The sequence below is a fragment of the Chinchilla lanigera genome, unplaced genomic scaffold (assembly GCF_000276665.1).
Source record: "Chinchilla lanigera isolate Chin_1 unplaced genomic scaffold, ChiLan1.0 scaffold00047, whole genome shotgun sequence".
NCBI lineage: Eukaryota > Metazoa > Chordata > Mammalia > Rodentia > Chinchillidae > Chinchilla > Chinchilla lanigera.
Genome location: NW_004955448.1, coordinates 948,312 through 968,422, shown reverse-complemented (window position 1 = coordinate 968,422; position 20,111 = coordinate 948,312). Strand labels below are relative to the sequence as shown.

The following is a 20,111-nucleotide window of genomic DNA, read 5'->3' as shown; positions in this document are numbered from 1 at the left end:
TGAATCTTATGAAATTAGAGTTGACTTCCACTTTCTCTGTTTCCCTCTCTATGTTTACATACGTTCTGGTCCTCCTGTATTTCCTCTTATCACGTTACACTGAAGCTGCTTTACTGTCTGTCTTCTCCACTTTGCCGTCACTTCCTAGAGGTCAAGGATACTGTTTTATTGACCTCCGTATTGCCAAGGCAGAATACGTGCTTGAACCTTTAAGGAACTGCTCAATAAACATTTGAATTAAATGAATGGATTCTGGGATGATCACCATGGAACTCTCAATTATTTGCATTTCAAGTCTGCCCCTAGCTGGGCATGGTGGTACACATCTGTAATCCCAGCACTCAGGAGGCTGAGGCAGGAGGATCGTTCTGAGTTTGAGACCAGCATGGGCTATAAAGTGAGCTCAAGGTCAGCCTGAACTGCATAGTGAGACCCTATCTCAAAAAGACAAAAAAAAAAAAAAAAAAAAAAAAGAAAAAGAAAAAGAAAAAGCTTGGGGATGTACCTTAATGGCAAAGTATCTCTGGATTCAGTCCCCAAGTACAGAAAGAAAAATATGCCCCTATAAAATGCTTCAGTTTCCAAATCTTTAAATTGACTAATTCTAATGTATTTTCTCATTGAATCATTAAAATCTATTTCTTTACATGAATATATTCATTTGACTATAATTTATTTTAATGTATTCATCACAATCCTGCACAGCACAAGCAGGCAACCTTTATAACACCTTAGAGATGAAGAAGCTAAAACATATCCAAGCAGCTTGTTAGAGTCATGCGGGTCGTAACTGTCACAGCCGGGTCTGGAGACTCTTTATTTTCATTCAGATAACTTCTCCAAACAAGTAAATAACCTTTGATCAACATAACCTTTGAAAACCACTTTATAGAATGGTCACTTTCACCACGATGCAAATTATCTTGGAGTATTTTTAAATGGTTTAAACATAGCGTTTAACAAACATCAGGCTGATCTTCCCTGAGGGTAACTCAGTTTCTTGACCACATTTTCTGGACAGCCCATTCCCTTCTCTTTTTCTTTTCTTTATCCCTCCCTCCCTCTAGCATCCCTGTTGCTTTCATTGAGAACTGACCCTAGGCCTTCACACTGAGCTACATCACCAGCCCTCTGTTTATTTTTTATTTTCAGACAGAGTCTCACTAAGTCGATAAATTGCCCTGGCTGGGCATCAGCTTGTGATCCTCCTCATTTAGGCTCCCAGAGCCTTGAGACTACAGATGTGTGCCAACACACCTGGCTGTCACTCTGCTATTTCTTATTCTCACTTTCATGTCCCTTGTCCCCTCTGGAGTCCCTGGGATTACAGAGATTACAGAGGAGAACTTCCAAAGTGGTATAACATTGTATCTGTTAGGTCACTTCAACATTCTTTTTTCTTTTTTCTTTTTTTTTTTTTTTGTTCTTTTTTTCCCGTACCGAGAATTGAACTCATGACCTTGCGCTTGCCAGGCAGGGGCTTTGCTGCTGAGCTAAATCCCCAGCCCCCTCTTTTTTCTTTTCTTTTTTTGAGACAGGGTCTTGCTAAGCAGTTTAGACTGGCCTTGAACTCACTACGTAGCCCAGGCTGGCCTCAAACTCACAGTGATCCTCCTGCCTCAGCCTCCCAAGTGCTAGGATCACAGGCGTGCACCACCACACCATGCTGGGCCGTCAGCATTCTTGAATGTTTCTTCTGCATCAGGTGAAATTGGTTCATAGTGTGTTTTCACTAATTTCTTCATTCATGAATGAGTTCAATAAAGTTTGGTATGTGTTCATTATATATACATAGAAGGATAGTGACTTTTCTGAAAATTATTTTTCAACAGACACTTTCTTAATAAAGTATGTATGAATAAAAGCATCTCTAGAAACTGATGCCACTATTTGTTGATTGACAATTTACAGTCTAAGCAGAAACTGCTCTCTGCATCAAAGATGTGACACCTAGATGATCAGTTCAAGAACTTTTTGTGCCCAAGGGGAGGAAAGCATTTCAGTCAGATGTAAAGGATAAGGCAGAGAGAGAGGAGCCGGGAAACTCCCAGTTCCACTTCTACCTGAGCTGTCTCTTGATGGGCAGGTAGCTCAGTAACAGAGTGTTCGCCTAGGACAGAGAATCCCAGGGAATATCCCCACATCCCTACACAGAAGACAGATGTGAAGTCTGCCTCTGTTTCTGTCTCCTTCTCCCCTCTTATTTCTCCCTTGTCCCCGACACTAAGAAGAGAGATTTGGAGAGTCATATTCCTACCAGTTCCTATCCTCTCTCATATTTGAACCAAACAGGTGAGAAGAGAGTTGGAAAAGAGGCCAAGTTCTCATACATCTTCAAAACATAAAAATGACATTGTTCTGAATTCTACAAGCTTTAGTTATTTTCATCATCATCATCATATTTATCCTAATTTAGAATCATTCATAAAACTTGTTACAGGGGCTGGGGATGTTGGTCAATAGCGGAGTGTGTATTTAACATACATAAAGCCCTAGGTGGATCGCCAGCACCTCAGAAAACTTGTTACAAACCTTCAGTTTTGCCAGGCATAGTGGCATGGGTCTAATCTTAGCTCTCTGGTAGGCTGATGTAGGAATATTTTAAGTGCAAGCCCAGCCTGGGCAATAGTGACTATAATGAAACCCTGTCTCAAAATAAAAAATGGACTGGGCATGTTACTCAGTGCCAAGACCTTGGGTTCAATCACCAGTACCTGGAAAAAATTTTCAAATGCCCTCAGTTTTCAGCCTGGTGTGTAGATGGATGGCCCTTTGGAGCAGGTGGGCAAGAGATCTATCATCTCCTTGCAGCTATCAGCGGTATTGTCACATAACTTTTAGAGCTTTGTTTCTTAACTTGTAAAATGGAGGACATTCGTATTGAGAGTATTAAATGAGATATACTAACATACAGAAGAGCTCTGCGCAAGCTAATAATGTTATCTCTGTTTATCTGTAGTGGAAATAGTAATGAACCTACCACATAAGTTTCTTATAAACTGAAAAATGAATTAATTAATAAACATTAACAACTTTTATTTGTCTTTTTGAGACAGAGTTTTGCTATGCAGTGCAAGCTAGCCCGGAACTTGCAATGCTCTTCCTGCCTCAGCCTTCTGAGGGCTGGGATTAAGGGTGTGCACCACCGCGCCCGGCCACATTAACAGCCTTCCTGACACAGCACTTAACCAGTATTAAATTGTTTCGCTATTATCCATGAACGTTGCATGAGTGCTCGCTTCGGCAGCACATATACATGAAAGTTCCATGAGGAGCCATGTCAGATTTTAAACACCTTTCCTCTTCCCTCAAAGGCTAGCACCGTGCACTCACGACACGTTTGCGGGAAGAGTATGAATGGGAAGAAGCTCCGGCTCCTACAGCAGCCTGCGCTCTACCCCAAGCGGCCCTCCCGCTCGGCGCCTCCGCTGGGGAGACCGCTAGAGCCGGAACCCAAAGCGTGGGGGCCTGCGGCGCCCGAGCCTCTACGCGCTGGACGCGAGCGCCGGAAGTGGCGGGCGCGGGGACGGGGCCGGCGCCGCGGGTGAGATTCGCCGGGCGGAGAAGATGCTGCTGGACTTGTCGGAGGAGCACAAGGAGCACCTGGCTTTCCTGCCGCGAGTGGACGGCGCGGGTGAGAGCGCAGGGACCGCGTTCTGCGGGCGGGGAAGACGCCGCGAGGGCGCGCGGCGCTCAGGGCCTCTGACTTCCTTGCAGTGGTCGCGGAGTTCGGGCGGATCGCGGTGGAGTCCCTGAGGCGGGGGTCGAACCCGAAGATCTACGACGGCGCCGCCAGTAAGGAGAGCGGGCGCCGGGCGCTGCGGGCTGCGCGGAAGGGCGCGCCGCTCGGGGTCGCGTGAGGAGGGACCTCCCGCGTCGCAGTGTGTCGCTCGCGGGGCGGTAGAGTAAAGCCGTCGGAGCCCCTCGGCCGGGCGCCGCGCCGGCCTGTCCCCTGAGTAGCTGGGACGCGGAGAGGCCATGAGCGGTTTCTTCCCTTGCAGTGCGCATGCCCCCGCCTCAGCCGTGTGGGTGGGGCAGACCTGCGCCGCGGAGCCCGGGTCGGGGGTGCGTCCGCGTGAACGTGCGGGTGGCTGGTTAATATTGGCCGTCCGCACCGCTGTGCGGTTGTTCCCCCCAGAGGAGGGGAACCTGGGCGTAAGTCCGCCCGTGTGGAGCTCCTCTTCGGCGGGCCGGAAGGAGCGCGTACTCGGGAGGGGTGGGCTCCCGCAGTGCGCGTTGGGCCGCGGTTACCCGGCCGGAGCTACGGAGGGCGTCCGGCGCGGAGTGCGGGGAAGGCGCGGGAGGGTCTCAGCGGCTCCCCTTTTGTATTGCGGTATTTGAAAACGTGGGCTAATTGAGAATATTTTTAATAGGCGTTTGAATAAAAAGATGGACATCCCGGAATAATCAGCCTGTTTTTCCTTCTTTTAGGAAAACTCAATGTGAGTAGTGACACTGTCCAGCACGGTGTGGAGGGCTTAACCTATCTCCTCACTGAGAGCTCAAAGCTTATGGTAAGGGCTTCTGAGAACTGCTTTGTATTATCTGGATCCTTTTTTAAAAAGTTCATTGTGCTCTACATTATAACGGTGGCAGGCACTTGTATATTTAATATTGTTGTTAACGGTGTAATTACCATTGTGAAGACTACCTAAACAATGACTGTAATATGCTAATATGAATGCCTCTTGCAAGTATAAATTAGAATAATTTATTTCTGTATAATTCTGTATGTTGTTGAACCATAGGCATAGTGTTTGTATACTAAAAGAAGAAAGAATGAAATGATTTCTTTGCATATCAGCGGTATCTGGCGTGATGGAAAATAGGCAAAACTGAGCATGGCAGTTCTTTCCTTTCGTACTTACAAAATATTTTTTGTATATCAGTAAGTCAGGTTTTGGAATGGTAGGCAATTTAAGAAATTTTAGAGACAAAATTAGAGGATATCATGTACATCTTTTGTGTAACATTTTAGCATTTACTAGACAAAGATATGGTTTGATCTGTTAAATGAATGTACTTTTAGATATCTGAACTGGATTTCCAAGACTCTGTTTTTGTTTTGGGATTCTCTGAAGAATTAAACAAATTATTGCTTCAGCTTTATCTGGACAACAGAAAGGAGATCAGAACTATTCTAAATGAACTGGCACCTGACCTTCCCACCTACCATAGCCTCGAATGGCGACTAGATGTACAGGTACTTTTTTTTTTTTAACAATAATACAGAATATAACAATTCTTTAAAGTTTATGTCCTATGTATTCTATTCTTTACCACCTTTGTCAAGCTCTGGTTTGAAACTTTGGGGTTCTTTTTAATACTCATTTTCAGATCATTTCACAAATAGTTCATTTTATTTTATTTTTAATATGTTCTGTCTCCTTAATTTGCAGTGTTTAAGAACTTGGTTGTTGTGGAAAAGGAAATGATTATGCAAACTTTGTTAGTGATGCTTAGCTTTTCAAAAACATTTCTCCTTTTTTTTTTTTGGAGGTTAAGAGTAGGAAAATTTATTGGCAAAAAGGAATGGGAAATAGAAATGGGGAATGGAGACTAGGAATAGCTCCTGAGAGACAAGAGGGGTCCCAAATGGAAAACATTGCTCTTTAAATATAAAATGCCTATGGAACAGTGCATAGATTGGTGTAGTACAGCTCAAGAGATTATCACACAGTGAAAACACCTATGAAACAGGCACGGCCATGGCCAGCACCCTAGAAGCATCATCCTCCCCTCCAGGCTATTAGTGCCCATTTTTACTTTCCCAAAGGGAACAAGCCTCCTGGCTTCTAACATGGATTTTACCTTTCTATACGTGGAGTGACTCATTCAATATTCTCTTGTATCTGGCTTCTTTTGTACATTATTTCTGTGAGGTTCATCTTTTAGTTGTTTTTAAAGCCACATAAATAAGTAAAAGGAAGAGCCAGGTTCATTGGCATGCACCTGTAGTCCCAGCCACTCTGGGACAAGAGGGTCCCGTGAGCCTGGAAGTTGGAGACTACCCTGGGCAAAAGAGGAAAACCTTGTCTCAAACAAATAAATGAATGAAAAGAAGTTTTCAGACTATTGCATGTAGCTGTTTATTAAGCAGTGAAAGATAAAAAATATTTATTGAATGTCATCATCCCATTTGCGAATTGAGATGTACTCAATGTTTTGAGACACAGAAGAACTACTGTCTTAGCTGAAGACGATGTTATCATCTGGTAGGAAGATTAGGTGTTCTCAAAATAACCAGTAATAAAGATAATTACAAGATTTTGAAGAGGAAGAAGATAATTGCATAAATGAAGGTGCCAACTGAGTGTTTCAAAAGAAATTACATGTCAAATGGTTCCATGTGTACTGGCATGATCCAGAAAGCTTTAACAAAAAAGTGATATTTTGGAAGGATAAGTGAATGGAGAAATCCAGAGTAAATGTTTTTGGCAGAGGAGGCATCATAAGTTGTAAAGGCCATATGAATGAAAATGAGCATATGAATACGTGGTACACTACGTTGGTTCCCAGACTTCATTGTGGGTTGGAATAACTTGGGGAGCTTTAAAATAATGCTACCATGTATGTTCTACCCCTAGAGATTCCAATTTATGGGTATAAAGTTTGGCTCAGGCATCAGAGTTTTTAAAAGCACAATTACCTTTCACTTAGTTAATACCAATGTGCAATAAAGTTTGTGAACCAATCTTACAGTGGATTTTTGTGATTTGAAGTGAGATTAGATGGTCAGAATAGGTGGTAGACTTTAGACCCGACAGAGCAGACTGTAAGAAGTCATTACAGATTTTTTTTTTCTTTTTGAGACAGGATTTGCTATGTAGTTCAGACTGGCCTTGAACTTACTTGGTAGGCTGACCTGAAACTCACAGTAATCCTCTTGCCTCAGCCTCCCAAGTGCTGGAATTACAGGCATGCACCACCATGCCCACCTCCTTATAGATTCTTGGATAAGAAAGTAACACCAAGGCAGTCATTTAGGAAATTAACCTAGCATCCTTGGGTAGGTCACAATGAAAGTGGGAATTAGAAGTAATGAAAAACTAGACTTTTAGATATTTTTTCCCTCTATATGAAATGCTTTCTCTTTCTTGCCATTACTTCTTCACTCTATTCTGTGTAGTCTCCGTTGAAATCAGGGCTTAACAAACTGTGGGCCATGGGCCAAGTCTGATCTGCTACCTATAGCTTTAAAGTTTTATTGGGACACAGTCATGCTTATTTATTTATATACTATCTGTGGCTGATTCCAAAGTATAAGGACAGAGTTAAGTAGTTGTGCTAGCAACTTTATGATCTGCAAAGCCTAAAATACATGTTATTTGGCTCTTCACAGAAAAAGAAAAACAAATTTGTTGACATCTGCTTTAAGTGATGCCTCTCTGGCAGAAATTCCCTGTGCTGCTGTTCAACTATAATTAAGTCTTGGTAGTCTGGTTTCTTTTTTGTGGCACCTGTGTTTCTTCTTTTCCAAAGTCATTTTGCTCAAACATACCCATGTCCCACAGTTAGCTGTAAACTCTGGGATAGCAAGGGTCATGCATGCCTTGTATATTCTTTCTCCAAAGCCTCCAAGCCCCATCGACACCACACACTCTTAGCCGTTGACTTTGCTTCCTGTTTGACTAAGAAAAGCAAGGAAATCAGAAAAAACTCTCACCCATTTCTCCTACCACATCTGCCGTCCTGCCTGTATTAACCTCCACTTGTTGAATTGGGTGTGATGGTGCATGCCTATAATCCCAGCACTCAGGAGCCTGAGACAGGAGGATCACTGTGAGTTCAAGACGAGCCTGGGCAACATAGTGAGTTCAAGGCTGGCCTGAACTACATGTGAAACCCTGTCTTGCTGTGCTTTCACTCCTGTTATTATTGATGCCGGGCCCATGCTCTTGCATATAAACAGCCTCTTCCTGTATACACCATAACTCATCCCCATTTGCCCACATGAGGACATAGTTCCAACAATTACTCCCTCTGTTTTCTGCCTCATATGTCCTAATCGTCAGGAACCCAGTCTTGAGTCCATATATCCCCTTACTGCCATTCCCTTTACATCAAAACTTGAAGGTGTTGTCTATCTTTACATTCTTCTTGTTTGTTCTCTCTTTTTTTCAGTATTTATTTTTTTTCTTTTTTTATTTTAAAGAGTAAAAGAAGGATAGCAGTAATAAGGGGGGGGCTTACCAAATTACAGACAAAGTGGTAGGAACTTATCAGTGGTTATTGTTTTACATATTGTTATCTATAAGATAGTTTCTCAGGAAAACAAATAGACAAATAATAGTGAGGTACAGACAAAAGAGGTAGGAGATTATCAATAGTTGTTGTACTAGACTTTGGTATCTTCAAAGTGGCTTCTAAAGAAAATAAATAGAGCTATACATGAGTGATCTAGTGAATAATCATTCAATAATTCTCAATGGTTGTTGTAGGAAACACATAATAATAAACATGGATCCATTTATGAAATAGGATAGAAGCAATACAAACATTACAGAGTTATGCACAGATTAGTAGGAAAATATCAATGGCTGCTATAATACATGGTGGTATCTTCAAAGTGGTTTCTCAGGAAGACAGAGATATGCAAGAAGGATCTAACAAGTTGCAGCCTAAGGGTTGTCAAAAATAGCATATTACCTCCTACCAGTGACTCCTGTCATTGAGGTGTGACGGCTGGAAGGAAGGCCAGGATTGAAAAGAAGGACCAAGAGACTTGCACCTGTGTCTAGCAACAGGCTATTTTCTTGTTCCTCCATAGTCATGATTACCCAGGGCTCCTCCATGGAGATGACAGTCTGGCCAGAGGGAGAAGGCAGAGTATGCCCCGGGCCCCCTCATTCCTGTTAGACTACCTGGTAAGATGGGTCTGAGCTCTGGAGCCTCCTCTTCAGAGGGCAGACCTATCTCCAGTGGTCACCTATGCATTCAGGGCATGGCCCAGGGGGCCTCTTGGGGCAGTTCCTCTTGAGGTGGCCTGCTTTTAACAGTGGTAGCAGATGAATGCAGTTGTCGAGTTCTTCTTGGGGCCCCGAGAATCAGACTTAGGGTCTGTTTCTCTTAGTGCTGCAGCAAAAGCAGCTGCTATTTCTCAGTCTCTTTGTTTTCTCTCCTTGGCCTCCTCCTTGTCACAGCTATGGAATACTGAGGAGGCAGTTCTTACATCTCAAGTGAGCCATCTGGGGTGAAAGCCATTCTTTGTAGCTTTTTCTCTCCGGCGTCCCATCGCATTGGGACCCCATAACAAGTTAGTGTCCTCTCCCCAACCATCATCACAGGCAGCAGGAATCTCAGTGCAGACCTCTCCGGAGCTCCACGCGCTCCTCCACCGCAGCCTGTGCTGTCAGGGGAAGAATGGCTTCCAGGGAGTCTCCCCAGGTATGGCACAAGGTCCTCCTGGTTTACAGCTTCCAAATGGCTCTCATGACGCCAATCCACCAGACCTCTGACTCTTCGGGCTTAGTCTTGCTGTTTTTTCTCTCTTGAGTCCACACTGGTTAAGCTTCACTTTTACTACTCTACAGTCATAAATTAATCAAGGCCATTGCCTTTTAGTCTTCATGCCATAGCAGTACTCATCGCAGTTACTCACTCTTTACTACTTGAAATTGTGGCTCTCAGCCTCATCTGCCCTCTTCTCAGTCTCCTTTGCTGATTGTCTCATCAACCTTTAAACAGTCAGTTTGCAATCTTCGTACCTTTTTGTTCCCCTTGGGACATCTAATTTATGACTTTAAATGCTCCCTGTATAGTTGGGATTCCCAAATTTATATCTTTAGCCTAGATCTGTTCCTCAGCTGCCATACAGTTGAAGCCTGTTTGACATCTCCACATGGGTGTTGGATAGGTATTCAGATGCAATATAGCAAAACTGTGGATTGTGACTAACTTGTTCTGAGTGTTCCACAAGGTGAGCAAGCATCCTTAATATATTACGACTTGTTAAACAAATGATGTCTTGCAATATGAGTCGTATGTGATGCTGAATGTCACATGGAGCCAGTGGTTCTCTTTTCTGCTGCGGGATTGTGGGTGATTGGCTTCAGTGCTCAAATGCTTAGTCATAGGCACAGTATTTGATTGAAATCAGTGATTTTTCAGAACAGTGGAAGGTGCCTACAATTGCCCTATTGTATTTTTTGTCACTTCAAGGCACCTGTTGACCATCCTTTGCTTTTCCATACAAGGGTAAGTTTAGGGATGCTTTGCTTCATTCTAGGTCAGGCTGCCTGCAGAGGTAGACTCTTTCCTCTGCTGCCTTACTGTGACCAAGAACTTTATCTGTGTGAAGGCAAAGGCCTTGTACGCTGATCTCGTAAATAAACTGCCAAGTACATCAATAGGAAATGAAGGGGGTTCTAAGGCAAGTAGGGGATGGGTTGCTAACTTTAAGAGGAGAAGTGGCTTCCATAGAGTTGTGACAGGAGCTGCTGAGTTCCAGAAGCTCATAGTTTCTGAGAATTACCTGCCAGAGCAAGTTTTTAACTGCAGTGAGATGGGGATTTTATTTTGAAAAAGTTGCCAAAGAGAACTACCTTACAGAAGAAGAGAATGCAATGCCCAATAACAAGCCCATGAGAGAGCATGTTACCTCTTGTTTTGTGCTAATGTAAGTGGGGACTTCAAAGTCAAACCCCTGCTTGTGTATCATTCCAAGAATCCACAAGCCTTCAAGAAATGCAAGGTGAGCTGGGTGCAGTGGCACACGCCTGTAATCCCAGCACTCGGGAGGCTGAGGCAGGAGGATCTTTGTGAGTTTGAGGCCAGCCTGGGCTACATAAGTGAGTTCAAGACCAGCCTAAACTGCATAGTGAGACCTTGTCTCAAAAAAAAAAAAGAAATGCAAGGTGACCACAAGAAAGGGATCACACCGCATGAGACATTGAACAAGACAACTAGGAGGAGTTCAGCAAATCAGAAAGTCATTTTAAAAGGCACTTTTCAAGAATGGAAAAGAAGCCTGGCGTGGTGGCACATACCTGTGGTCCCAGCACTCGGGAGGGTGAGACAGGATCACCACGGGTTCAGGATAGCCTGGACTACATAGTGAAAACCTGTCTCAAAAATCCAAAAAATGGGTACATACTCCAGGATTTAACAAAACATATTTTGATTGAATCTTGGGTCAGATAGACCTGCAAAGAAACAATGGGAGAAATTTAAATATGGATTAAGCACTACATGACATTAATAAACTAATAATTTTGTTAGGTGAGATAATGTCCCTTGGGCTATGCAAGGTGTTTTTGAAGAACCATATTAATGTTTTAGTGTGGATGTTGCATATATTTTACACGGAGTAAGTCAGCACAAGCATTGTGATGTACATGTACAAATTAGCTTTGTATTTCTCCCTTGCAGTATTTGGGATTGAACCCAGAGTCTTCACATGAGTAACATCTCCAGCCCATTTGTATTTTTATTTTGACGCATAGTATCACTAAATCCCTACTATGCACAGGGTGGACTTGAACTTTCTATCCTCCTGTGCTGGTATTACAGACAAGTGCCACCATGGCCAGCTGTGCTTTAGCTTTTATCTGCAAAAGCAGAGTCAACATTTCAAAGTCTGTCCAAAAGCCTTTCAAATATAGTTGTTCCTAACTTCAACTGTCTCTGTCGCTACTTACCCAAATTATTAGAAATTATTTTTGCATTGGTGAAATGACAGGTATTCGATGCATGTAAATCAACTAGGCATATTTTGCAGATACACTGGTACTGCATTCTGCTGCTACATTACTGTATATCTGTATTATTTATGCCCTGTGTCATGCAAGTTGCTTGTCAGATAACCCAAAAAAGAAAAGGAGCTGAACTTCGCCAAGAAGATGGACAAGTAGTATGGCTGTGTTGATATCTGCATGCTAATAAATGTTCTTAACTTTTAAAACTCAAAAAAAAAAAAAAAAAAAGAGCCAATGAAACATATGTGGGGTTCCACCAGCAAGGCTTATCATCTCACTCTATTCATTGAGTGGATCAGTGAGGTCTGTGGTCCTGCATTGAAGGAACACCATTTAGATAGGAATGTGCCACTCAGAGCCCTGCTGATTACAGATAATGTTCCTGCTCATCCTCCAAGCTTTGCAGACAACTTACTGGAGGAATCCAAGCTCATTAAGGTCAAGTTCTTTGCTCCAAGCCCCACTCTAATTCCCCCACCCATGGATCAGCAGGTCATTTCAAACTTTAAAAAACTTTACACTAAAACACTGTTTTAGTGAGGCTTCGAGGTAACCAAAGGGACACACTACCCTCCCGAGAGTTTTGGAAAAATCATTTCCATATCATGAACTGCCGCATCAGTAAAGCCTGAAACGGGGTCATCAAGAGAACCCTCAATTCTGCTGAGAGAAAACTGTGGCCTGAGTGTGTTCTTGGACATGACTTAGATGGAGATCATGAGAGCTGCCAATTGTTGATGAAATTGTGTTCTTAGGGAAGACCAAGGGACTGGAGGTGAATGAAAATGGCATTCAAGAGTGGTAGAGGAACAGAGCTAGGAGCTGGCTACCAATAAACTGCTGGGTCTGCATTGCAAGCAACAGCAGGAAGTTATGGAGGAGATCTTGTCTACAGAGGAGAAAGAGAAAAAGATAGGGGTACCCCTCACTTCAAATGAGATTAGGGAGACGTTTAAAATGTGGGAAACGTGCAAAATTTTGTAGAAGAGCACTGAGTAAGGCTGTGGCAGTGGGAGCAATGAATCTGTTTAATGACAATGCAATATCATACTTCCATGAAATTCTCAAAAAAAACAAAAGCAGGTGTCATTGGATAGGTTCCTTGGTAAAGCTGCACAAAAAGTAAAAGATTCCATTGAGCCAGTAGATAGCAGTGATTCTGTTAGTGATGGTGAAAGTCACCTGTCCTGAATTAACTATTGGCCAACTTGTACACCAGCTGAACGGAGTCAGCATGGTTCTGGGTGTGGAAGGCCCACCTGAGGATTGTTGCCAACAGCATAAAAGGAGAAATAGAGGGGAAGATGGTGTGCTGTTGATTCTCCTGGAGAAGCTTGTCACTGTGGCTCTTCTAGTGTGAGTTCACCTGTTCTCATCGTTGGAAGAGCCTGGGTCCTCGCTGTCACTGAGGAGGGCTGCAGTTCTCTGGAGGAGCTCTGGTCTTTACCTTGAGCGTCACTTCCTGGCTATAAGGCAGATCCTTCATGCCTCTGGCACAGACTTTCTAGCTTCACCACTGATCTTTGGGCCTTGATACAGACGTACATGAGACAGGGTTGTGGTCTCTAGGCCTGCAGCTAAACTTCTGGAAGACACTGCCATGGGCTCTAGGTCTTCAGCTGGACTTGTGCAGGACATTGCAGTGGGATCCAGGCCCTCAGCTGGGTTCGCTGGGTCTCTAGTGCATGGACAGATCTCTTGAACTCTCTTCATTTGACTTTTTGGGTGAATATTATAAAATAATCCTAGAAGTTATGTGCCCTGTGTTAAATCTGTTCCCTTGCAAACTCTGACTACATCATCCTACATGATACCTCTCCTCTCTTGTCTCTTTCACATGAGCCACAAAGGTTTTCAAAGATAAGTGGAGGTTAATCTATTTTTCTTTATATTTTGTATTTTCTTTGTTACTTTGTATTATATTACAGTATTGTAATCATTTTTACGTGAATGTTTTTGAGTTGTGGAATGAATCGTCTGAATTTCCATTATTTCTTGTGGGGAAATTCACTTTGATATACAAGTGCTTTGGATTACAAGCGTGTTTCCACAACAAATCGTACTCACAAGCCACAGTTCTACTGTATATTCAAAACTGACTTCTGCTTTCCTCACCCTCTTTTCCTGAAACTGCTCTTTCCATAATGTCCCCTCCTGTCCATAGGTGATGTCTGTTCTTTGATTTATTTAAGACCAAAATACTTGGAATTGTTCTTGACTCATTTCTTTACCCTTCATTTAATCCATCTGCAAATCATTTTCCACCTTGAAAACATGCCAGTCTCCTCACTCCTTCCACTATTTTTAAAAAATGGTAGCTTTTACACCAAAACTATAGTTTATAGCAACTCTTGAAAAATTAGAAATTCAAGCAGCCCTGGAGCCACACTCCCACATGGCATTTATCAGTTCAAGATATATTGAATTCACAGTGATAACAACTTATTTAGTCTGCAGTCTCCTAGAACTTGAGTGTAAGGTTAGTTCAAATTACAAATAAGAGTGATTTCTCTGGTGATTGGTTGAACCAAATCTCATTGGATACTCCAGTTAAAGTGACTACGGAGGGGCTGGGGATTTAGCTCAGTGGTACAGCGCCTGCCTGGCAAGCATAAGGTCGTGAGTTTGATTCCCGGTACCGGGGGAAAAATAAATAAATAAATAAATAAATAAAATAAAGTGTGGTTTCAGGAAAGAATAACATTATACAGTGTCACTAAAAATAAGAGAAATATTAAAATGGGATCATCAAGGGTATCAGAACTAACAAGATAAAAGACTTACACTTTGGTTTGAAAAAGCTGTACCTTGCTGGATGTGGTGGCATACACCTGTAATCCCAGCACTTGGGAGGCTGAGGCAGGAGGATCATTGCAAGTTCAAGACCAGCCTGTGCTACAAAGTGAGCTCAAGGCTGGCCTGAACTGCTTGCTGGCCTGTCTCAAAAAAACCTGCACCTTTCATACTAGATCTTCTGATTTTACAGTTGAGATTGGGTGACTGGCTTAGAGAAGTTATCCCACTGACATAAACATCATAGAAAAGATCGCTTTTATGCTCCAGTATGCATTAATGCATTAATTAACCCATATTGTCTATTTATTGAATTTGGAGTATCACAGACCTTGTAAAACTCTGCTCTGGTTTGAATAATGTCCCCCAGAAACCTGTGTATTAAGGGCTTAGTCAGCAGCCTGTAGCACTCATGGAAGGTGATGGAACTTGGAGGCAGTGGAAAAGAGTGAGGTCATAGCAGCATACACCTCAGGAGATACAGGACTGAGCCACTTACTGTCTTTTTCTTTTGCTTCTCAGTTGCCGTGAGTTAAGCAGCTTTGCTCTGCCAAGTGATGTACTACTTTACCTCTGGCCCAAAGCATCAGGGGTAATCAGTCACAGACTCAGACCTGAAACTGCAAGCCAGATAAATCTTTCCTCCTTTTAGCTATCTTAGGCATTTTTCACAGTAACAGAAAGTCAGCTAATACCCACAGCAATGGGGAAACAGCATACTTGCCTGTAAGTCATCACAGTCTGATAAAAGGAGGCTAAAAACAAATTAAATTAAAAATCACCAGGGCTGGGGATTTAGCTCAGTGGCACAGTGCCTGCCTGGCAAGCGCAAGATCATGAGTTCGATTCCCAGTACCAGAAAACAAACAAACAAAAAAAATCACCTATTGCAGTCAGACCTGATAAGTACTTGAATAGGCATGAACATAAGATATGGTATAAACCAGACTGTACGCAGATGCTGTGTCCCCAAAATAGTACCCAGCATGTGATAGGCATTCAGTGCCCAATAGAATAGATGTGTATCTGTCATGTGCTGAGTCTTATGAGTACAGCAAAGAACAAGATAGGTGATGTTCTGAGCAACCTGAGCATCAGGTCATGTGTGGGTCATGGGAAGGAGATCACTGTGGTTAACCCTTTACATTTAGGTCCTTTCATAATAAGCAGGTAGAGATGTAGGGATGATCATGTTTATGTGGTTCAGCAATAATTTACCTTCTAGATCATTATCTCTCTCATGTGGAGGGGTGTCCTCTGACTTTAAGGACCTACAGCTTTTTTGTTCAGTTTGGTTTAGTTTGGGGTTTTTTTGGGGGGATTGCTGGGGACTGAACACTAAGCTACATCCCAGCCCCTCCCTGTCTCCCTTTTTTTGAAACAGAATCTCTCTCTGGGGCTGGGGATTTAGCTCAGCGGCAAAAGCGCCTGCCTGGCAAGCGCAAGGTCGTGAGTTCGGTTCCTGGTACCGGAGAAAAACCAAAAAAAAAAAAAAAGAAACAATCTCTCTGAGTCACTAAGTTGCTCAGACTAGACTTGAACTTGTGATTCTCCTCAGCCTCCAATAGTGTTTCAGAAGTTAGAAACTAAGTTTTCTGCTGGGCATAGTGGCTCACACCTGTAATCCCAGCATTCGGGAGGCTGAGCCAGGAGGATCGTTGCGAGTTCGAGACCAGCCTGGGCTACAAAGTGAGCTCAAGGCCAGCCTGAACTGCATAGTGAGATCCTGTCTCAAAGAGACCAAAAAGAAGAAACTTAAGTTTTCTAAAATTAAACTCAGTGGGCCAAGGATATAGCTCAGCAGCACAGCAGCTGCCTGGCAAGTGCAAGGTCCTGAGTTTGATTCCTGGTCCAAAAAAAAAAAAAAAAAAATTAAACGCAAAACAGCTCATTTACCAGTGAATTGAGTTTGCTGTATTAATACAATGTCAAGTATAGTTTAAGGTTAAGTCATACAGAATGACTAGTGCCACTTTTCTGTGAAGCGCATTTTAAGGCTAAAGAAACTACTCAGAGCTAGTTGAGTTCCTGAGCACATTAGGTGAAACTAGTACAAGGGATTTTAACTGGAGTGGATTCTTCTATTTATGGGAAGAAGGCATGTCATATAATACCGGCTAAGTGGCTAGGAAAATAGTAACAAGATATGCCATCTTTCATTTTTGAAAAACTGAATTGTCTCATGGAGACTGGTAGTGAATGGACACTCTAATTATTGTGCAGTTGCTTATGGAAAACAAACTAATCACTGTAATTCATCTTGTAGGACTATTTCTCCAGACTTCACAGATTATCAGCACATTACAGCATCATGATGCTTTATTAATATAATTTTTGTTGTTGTTGTTGTTGTTTTTTGGTACTGGGAATCGAACTCATGACCCCATGCTTGCCAGGCAGTCACTGTACCACTGAGCTAAGTCCCCAGCCCCATGATGCCTTATTAATAATATGTGTAAACTGAATCCATATGGGGCTGTTGCAGAAGAATATTACCTCTAGAGCTGGTCCATTTACAACTGCATCGTTTTCCTTTCCTGCTCACACATCATCCTGAGGCTTAATAGCAGGCTAAATTCTTTTAAGAACATTAGTTAGGGCTGGGAATATAGCTCAGTGGCATAAGTGCCTGCCTGGCAAGCATGAGGTCATGAGTTTGATTGCTGGTACCAAAAAAAAATAAAAAATAAAAAATTCTTAAGAACATTAGTTAAATAAAACATAATTTATGTGTCCTGTGGCTTACTTGATGATTTTTGCCAGATACGATAGCCCTTCAGACTAAACATCTTTCCCCTAACTTGCATTACACATGTTTTAAAGCTTTTGCTGTTATTATTATGTTTATAGGGAAGAGGGTGGAATTTCTTCCCTGTTAAAAAATGAATCCTTTAGATTATAGTGGTACGTACCTATAATCCCAGCTACTTAGGAGGCTGAGGCAGGAGGATCAAAAATTTGAAGACAGCCTGGGCAACCTAGCAAGACCTTGTCTCAAAATAATATTTTAAAAGGATTGGGTATATAGCTCATTGATGGAGTATTTGCCTAGTCTGCATGAGAACCTGGGTTCAGTCCCTGTTATCCTCCCTGCCAGAGTCCATATCCAGAACTATGTGGGCACTGTTCTTTATCCTATAGTACTGAATGTCATTCAGCCTCTTAATTAGGAAAATTAGGTCTGATCCTATCCTGTTAGATTTTTGCTAGAATGTTCTATAATTTCTAAAATTTTAAAGAATGATATAGATAGTTAGCTGTAATTGTTCTTAATTACCATATTGACTAAAAATTGAAGGATAGTTTGACTTTGTCTTTCAACAGGAACATACTTTAATTACATATCTAGATAATTTCAGTCCCTGACTATGCAAATATAGAAGAAAAGCAAAAATAAACAGGTATAATTGAATGAATATGTAGTTTTTTCAGGCATTATGTTTTACATATCTGGCATATCTGTAATTGTTGTACTATACAAATGATCTTAGATACTTAACCTTATAAGTACTGTTTCATATTTATAACCCAAGATTAACCTGTTATTTATATTTGATAGGTATAAAATGATCTTTCATGAGGTCTTATTGGCCATTTTTATGATATATATAATAAATTTGAACATATTTTTGTGTTTGACCACTTGTCTTTTGTGAAGTACAGTGATACCTTGGTTCATGAACACTTTTGTTTGCAAGCCATTTGATTCACAAACAGAAGCATTTGGCAAAATTTGTTTTTGTTTAGGAACTTTACATTAGATAACAAACACAACCTTGGCCATCCTTTCTGCACAAACACAAAAGATGTGGCCATCTTTTCCAGAATTATGGAATAGATTGTTTGTCAACTAAGGTACCACTGTACTAGTTTAGATCTGTACCTTTTTCTTTTGAGTTTTGGTATGGTTTTTTTTCTTACAATGTCAGAGGATTTTATCATACATTTTGAGTACTAAATCTTTTTAGTCATATGCCTGTTATAAGATATCTTTTCCCAATTTGTGGCTAGGTTTTATAACCATCAAAGGTATCCTTTGAAGAAAAGTTATTAATGTTAACATAATTAGTGTAAGGGTTTGAATCTAGATGCCCCCCGACACACACAAAGCCTCATGAAGTCATAGGTGGGGTTTTTTGCAGGTGGTTGGTTCTAGGGTATGTGATGCCCTGGGAGTACTATTGGGTAGGTACCCTGGCTAGGATATAAGGGACAGAAAGAAGGCTGCCTGCAGCTGCTTGCTGTTTGCTTTGCTGCCTTTTGCCTACCCTGCCAAGCCATGGACTGTTTTTCCTCTGCTATGCTCCTCTGTTATCTCACCCTGCCTTGGAGCCAGCCAACTATGGACTGAAACCTCTACAAACTATGAGCTAAAATAAACTTTCCTCCTCTAACTTTGGGTGTCAAGTATTTTGTCTCGGCAATGAGAAAAGTAAGACAGATTTATCAATTTTGTCTTCATACTTTGTACCTTTTGTGTGTGCATATAAGTTTCTAGTATAAGAGTTTTTAAGGTATATATCTTTCTGTACCATAAGGTTCATGTGTATTTTCATTTTTTTCTCCAAAGGTTTTAAAGTTTACTTTTAATTTTGAAGTCTGTGATTCATCTTAAATATGATTTTTGTGTATATTACAAGGTAATTGTAAATATTATATATTCCACATGGTTATTAAGTAACTATTGTGCTCTTATTCCATTTAAAATCAAGCTTGCAAGCAGAAGTCTCCGGCAGCAGATTAAACCAGCAGTGACTTTCAAGCTGCACCTCAACCACAATGGAGATCACAGCACCAAAGTTCTGCAGACAGACCCAGCCACCCTGCTTCATTTAGTTCAGCAACTGGAGCAAGCATTGGAGGAGATGAAAACAAACCACTGTAGGAGAGTGGTCCGCAACATCAAGTAGTACCCGCTTTAAGAGTTTAATCCTTTAAGTCATGTATGAATTGGTAATATAAGGAATTACTTTTCAAAGTTAATTTTTTGTTAATTGATGGTGATAAGTGTCTAGATTCCATCTTTTACTGTTCTAGGATATTGAAGACATGATCTGAAGCTAAAGTACAGTTTTTTTCCTGGTGTTCAATATGGTCAGCTTCTTGACAGATTGAAATGTACTTTGTATTTTAAATATGTGAACAGGATTGAATTTGCTAGAAATGAACCTATACTGTTCATATCTTATGTATATATGAATGACTATCCTGTTTTTGGTACTACTTTGGCTACTTTATTATTTTCTTCCTTTTTGAGCAAACTTTCAAAATAAAATTTACAATGTAACACTATTCAGAATATTTTTAGATAATTTTTTTGACTTTTTATCTTTCTTTGCTTTTTGAGACAGGGTGCCGCTATGCAGTTCAGGTTGGCCTTGAGCTCACTTTGTAGCCCAGGCTGGTCTCAGACTCACAATGATCCTCTTATATCAGCCTTCCGAGTGCTGGGATTACAGGTGTGCACCACCACGCCCGGCCTTTTGACTTTTAAAAGCGTCCTGTGATATTAAAAGCCACAGAATAATTTAAAGTAAATGTGATTTTTATAATACTATGCCTGTTATAGGCAGTTTATGCATTTTTTTCTTCATGTTATGCACGTATGTATAATATTTCTCC

At 41.6% G+C, this 20,111-nt stretch overlaps 1 protein-coding gene across 4 annotated transcripts; it reads left to right on the top strand.

The window, feature by feature from the left end:
* Window positions 1-3,490: 3,490 nt before the first annotated feature.
* Window positions 3,491-19,781, top strand: Commd2 (COMM domain containing 2). 4 transcript variants are annotated; one of them, XM_005393003.2, is made up of 5 exons: window positions 3,492-3,634; window positions 3,718-3,795; window positions 4,432-4,514; window positions 5,105-5,203; window positions 19,202-19,781. In XM_005393003.2, the coding sequence occupies exons 1-5, from the start codon at window positions 3,568-3,570 to the stop codon at window positions 19,397-19,399; spliced, it is 525 nt and encodes a 174-aa protein (XP_005393060.1). In that variant the 5' UTR covers window positions 3,492-3,567; the 3' UTR covers window positions 19,400-19,781. The 4 variants fall into 4 exon arrangements, with proteins under 4 accessions (XP_013374137.1, XP_005393060.1, XP_013374136.1 ...); XM_013518682.1 differs by having other exon boundaries at window positions 3,493-3,634; window positions 4,432-4,442; window positions 5,030-5,203; XM_005393002.2 differs by having other exon boundaries at window positions 3,494-3,634; window positions 5,030-5,203.
* Window positions 19,782-20,111: the final 330 nt, after the last annotated feature.